This window comes from Pygoscelis adeliae, unplaced genomic scaffold (genome assembly GCF_000699105.1).
Source record: "Pygoscelis adeliae isolate BGI_AS28 unplaced genomic scaffold, ASM69910v1 Scaffold393, whole genome shotgun sequence".
Classification (NCBI taxonomy): Eukaryota; Metazoa; Chordata; class Aves; order Sphenisciformes; family Spheniscidae; genus Pygoscelis; species Pygoscelis adeliae.
The window spans coordinates 353,529-357,125 of record NW_008824376.1 but is presented as its reverse complement, the minus strand read 5'-3'; the positions used below and the strand labels follow the sequence as shown (position 1 = coordinate 357,125).

General features: G+C 44.9%; 1 protein-coding gene across 1 annotated transcript in view; it reads left to right on the top strand.

Moving 5' to 3' along the window:
• LOC103913673 (cytochrome c oxidase assembly factor 7) overlaps positions 1-2,146 on the top strand; it is a 3,286-nt gene extending 1,140 nt beyond the window's left edge. Inside the window, exons 2-4 of the mRNA XM_009320199.1 lie at positions 6-87; positions 160-300; positions 1,547-2,146. Of these exons, the coding sequence (XP_009318474.1) occupies positions 6-87; positions 160-300; positions 1,547-1,995 (672 nt within the window). The 3' untranslated portion in view covers positions 1,996-2,146. The remainder of the gene's footprint in view (positions 1-5; positions 88-159; positions 301-1,546) is intronic.
• The last annotated feature ends 1,451 nt before the right edge of the window (positions 2,147-3,597 follow it).

Here is a 3,597-nt window from a genome sequence, read left to right as displayed (position 1 = left end):
TCGAGGACGAGGAGGAGGTGAGGGCCTACCTGGAGAACCTGCACGTCGAGTACAGCTACCAGTGCTTCAAGGAGAAGGACCCGGACGGTAAGCGGCCCCAGCGTGAGCCCCTGCCCGGGGGCCGGTGGGAGCCTCAAACCCCTCACCGGTGCCTTGCAGGCTGCCAGCGCCTCGCCGACTACCTGGACGCCGTGAGGAAGGACTTCGTGGCGGCGGCGCGGGTGCTGCGCGACAACTGCGAAGCGCACGGGCACAGCGAGAGCTGTTACAAGCTGGGGGCCTACCAGGCCATCGGCAAAGGTGAGCCGGGGGTGGGCAGTCCTGGCGGTCGTGCCGCTGCCTCCGCTTCCCCGTCGGGGGCTCCTTTCCTGCCCTCATGCCTTCAGTTGCCTCTAAACCCCTCCTGGCCGCTGCCTGTGCCTCAGCCGCTGGTGGCGTGGCACAGTGCTCGGGGTGTCGCGGGTTCTTCACCCGCAGCACAGAGGACGCCGGTCTGTGGTGGCCCTGCCAGCAGCGTGAACTTCTCTGTGTACGGGCACCGGGGTGGGGAGGGCAGCTGATGCCTGTGAGGAGACACAGCTCTTGCTTTTGTAAAGGTGCTGAACACCTGCATTTCCTCCTGACCTTGAAGGAGGAACTACCTGTCCTGCCCCTTTTATGGTCGCATAATAAAAGCTAGGGAAGGGTGGAAACCTTAAATTGCTTCCTTTTGAAGAATCAACTTTAGGTTAACTGTGTGTATTATTTTTTTACAATTATGTCTGTATAAGTGGTAAGTATATCCAGTGCTGAATGTTGCTGTGTGTTCTGTTCTTAAAATTTGGATTTCTCCTTGTCTCACTGTTCTTTTGTAGAGAAAGTAAGGAAGAAACAAACTTACAGACTGGTAACACTGCTTACATAAGTAGGCCCTAAGTCTGCCCAAAATGTATCTGCTGGTACAGTAATTGGAAGCAGTTATACTAGTGAGTCTTCTTCCAAATGACAACACTAGGAAGGAACATATTTTTACTGTAGTTCAAAACTAGTAACAATCTCAGTGTACCTATAGGTATACTGGCAAAAGAATACTTTGCCTAGTGTAAGCTATTAAGAAATCCATAGATGTAGTAGTGGAAAGAGTTTTGTTTCTTTTTTTTTTCGTCTGCATAAACTGTTGTGATTACTGGAGAGTGGAGGAGGGTTTCCGAACTTGAAGACATTAGCAAAACCATTGTAATTGAGACAACAATAGTGTCTCTCAAGTCCTAAATTTTGTCTGTAGCATCTGAAGTGAGGGTGGCCTGGTTTTGGCTGGGATAGAGTTAATTTTCTTCCTAGTAGCTGGTATAGTGCTGTGTTTTGGATTTAGTATGAGAATAATGTTGATAACACACTAGCTACTAGGAAGAAAACTCTGTCCCAGAAGAAAACTCTGTCCCAGCCGAAACCAGGACAGAGGGATGCTGTATTTCCCAAAGAGCACTGGGAAGCATGCTGCAAAGCAGAGAGCTCCCATCTGTTTTAGCACGTCCTTACAGTAATCTTTTGGTTTCTTGGCTGACAGGAGGACTCGACCCAGATTTGAAAGCTGCCTACAACTCTTTTATGAAGTCATGTGAGAAAGGTGGGAAGAAGTCAGTAAATGCGTGTCATAACGTGGGGCTGTTGGCCCATGATGGGAGAGTAAATGATGATAAACCTGACCCTGTTGTCGCTAGAGACTATTACACAAAAGCCTGTGATGGCAATTTTGCTCCTGGCTGCTTCAACCTCAGTGTAATATACCTCCAGGGAGCACCTGGGGTCCCTAAGGACATGAACCATGCTTTGAAGTACTCGCTGAAAGGGTGTGAGCTGGGTCACATATGGGCTTGTGCCAATGCCAGTCGAATGTACAAACTGGGAGATGGCATTGAGAAGAATGATGCCAAGGCAGAGGATTTGAAAAACAGGGCAAAACAGTTGCATAAAGAACAGAAAGAAGCCCCAAGTTCTTTAACGTTTGGGGAGTAAAACTGTCAGTTGCAGTTATTAAGACTGCATTTTTACATGGCAAGTGAACTTGGTATTTAAATTGTGAACATATAGTTTTCATTCATAATAAATACCCTGTAAGTGTTTGCATATGCAAATAAACTTATATTTTTGTGGATGCAACAAACATGACTAACTGCTGTGCTTTTTTACATTTTTAAATACACAAGTTCTTGAGTGTATTGCTTAGATCCCTCCTCTTCTTTAAGGAAGGCAAAAACTTCTGGCCTTTTGGAAGTTTGTCCCCATGGTTTCAAGTATGAAAGGCTCTCGTGTCTAGCACTTCAGCATTGAGGCTGGTGCTTGGACCAATTCTAACACACACACACACAAGAAAATCACAGTTGCAAGGTAATCCCAGCTTGGACATTCAAAACTGTGCCGTTTCTCTTATGAGCAGTTGTGGAACTTTGATAGTGTGCACACTTGGGTGGTCTGCTCTAAGGCTGCTTTGTACCAGGATGGCTTGAGAAACTTGAGTAGGTTTATTTGCTGAAGGTATTGTTACCCTAAGGTTGTATTTAGACTTGCTGATTTAGTTACTTTGTCATCATACCATCAGAACAGCACTTGTAACTAGGAGAAAAAAATAGATAACTTGTTACAGGGAGAAGTAATAATTTGATGTCTTGCTGACTTTTAAATTACATGTTTAATGTCATAATTTCATCTGAGAAGTTTTGATTTCTCAATTCAGCCTGTAGGTTTTACAGGCTGTTAGTATAATTATTTAATTTGTGCAAATGTGTTTCATTTGATTGTAAATCAATGTTATGGAATTACTGGATATACTTTGATTTCTAAATAATTAAGCATTTAATTGGAGCCAAGCCAAAAAATTTCCTGTCTAAGAACATCTTCAGTAACAAACTGCCTTCAGGAAAAAGGGCCGTGTGGGAAAGCTGTGAAGAAACTGAGGGGTGGATCACTTCAGCAGACAAATAAAAGCTGTTCTATAGTAACGTGCAGTCTTGGGATGGAGTTGAGCTAAGCTGCTGTCTTCTTAAATGGAGGTCTAGCCTACAAAATTGAAACAGATTTCTGTTGGGTGACAACCTCTGAATGCTGGTGCTTTGCCGTTCATGATGTGAGCTGCATCATGTGTGCTTGTTGATTTGAAATGCCTGCCTGTGCAGGCCCCTGCTCGGTGCGTGTGCCTGGCTCTATCACAGACCTCGCTTTACCGGGAGCACTGATTTGCACAGGGAGTGACCGTGCAAAAGCTATTGTCACTAGTCTCCTTCCTGCTTAACTTTATGCTTCGGTGTTATACTCAATCCAATGACTGCTTTTTGGTCCCATCTGCCATTTTTGTATATTTGTTGACATTTCTAAACATTGTGATATGAATCTTCTACAGTACTCTCCCCCCCCCCCCCCAAGGTAAAAAGCAGCTCACAGTTGCTTTGTATTATCTTTTAAATAAAAAATAGTATCTCTCAGTCTGAAAAGAAAGACACAAATGTCTTGGTAACTGAGAGTGAAAAATGACATGGAGAGTTCATCTACAACAGAGTTGGTGTGCAAACATCCTGATGTGGGATGTGGCACTCCAGTGCAAGTGCTGGATGCTGCACTCAG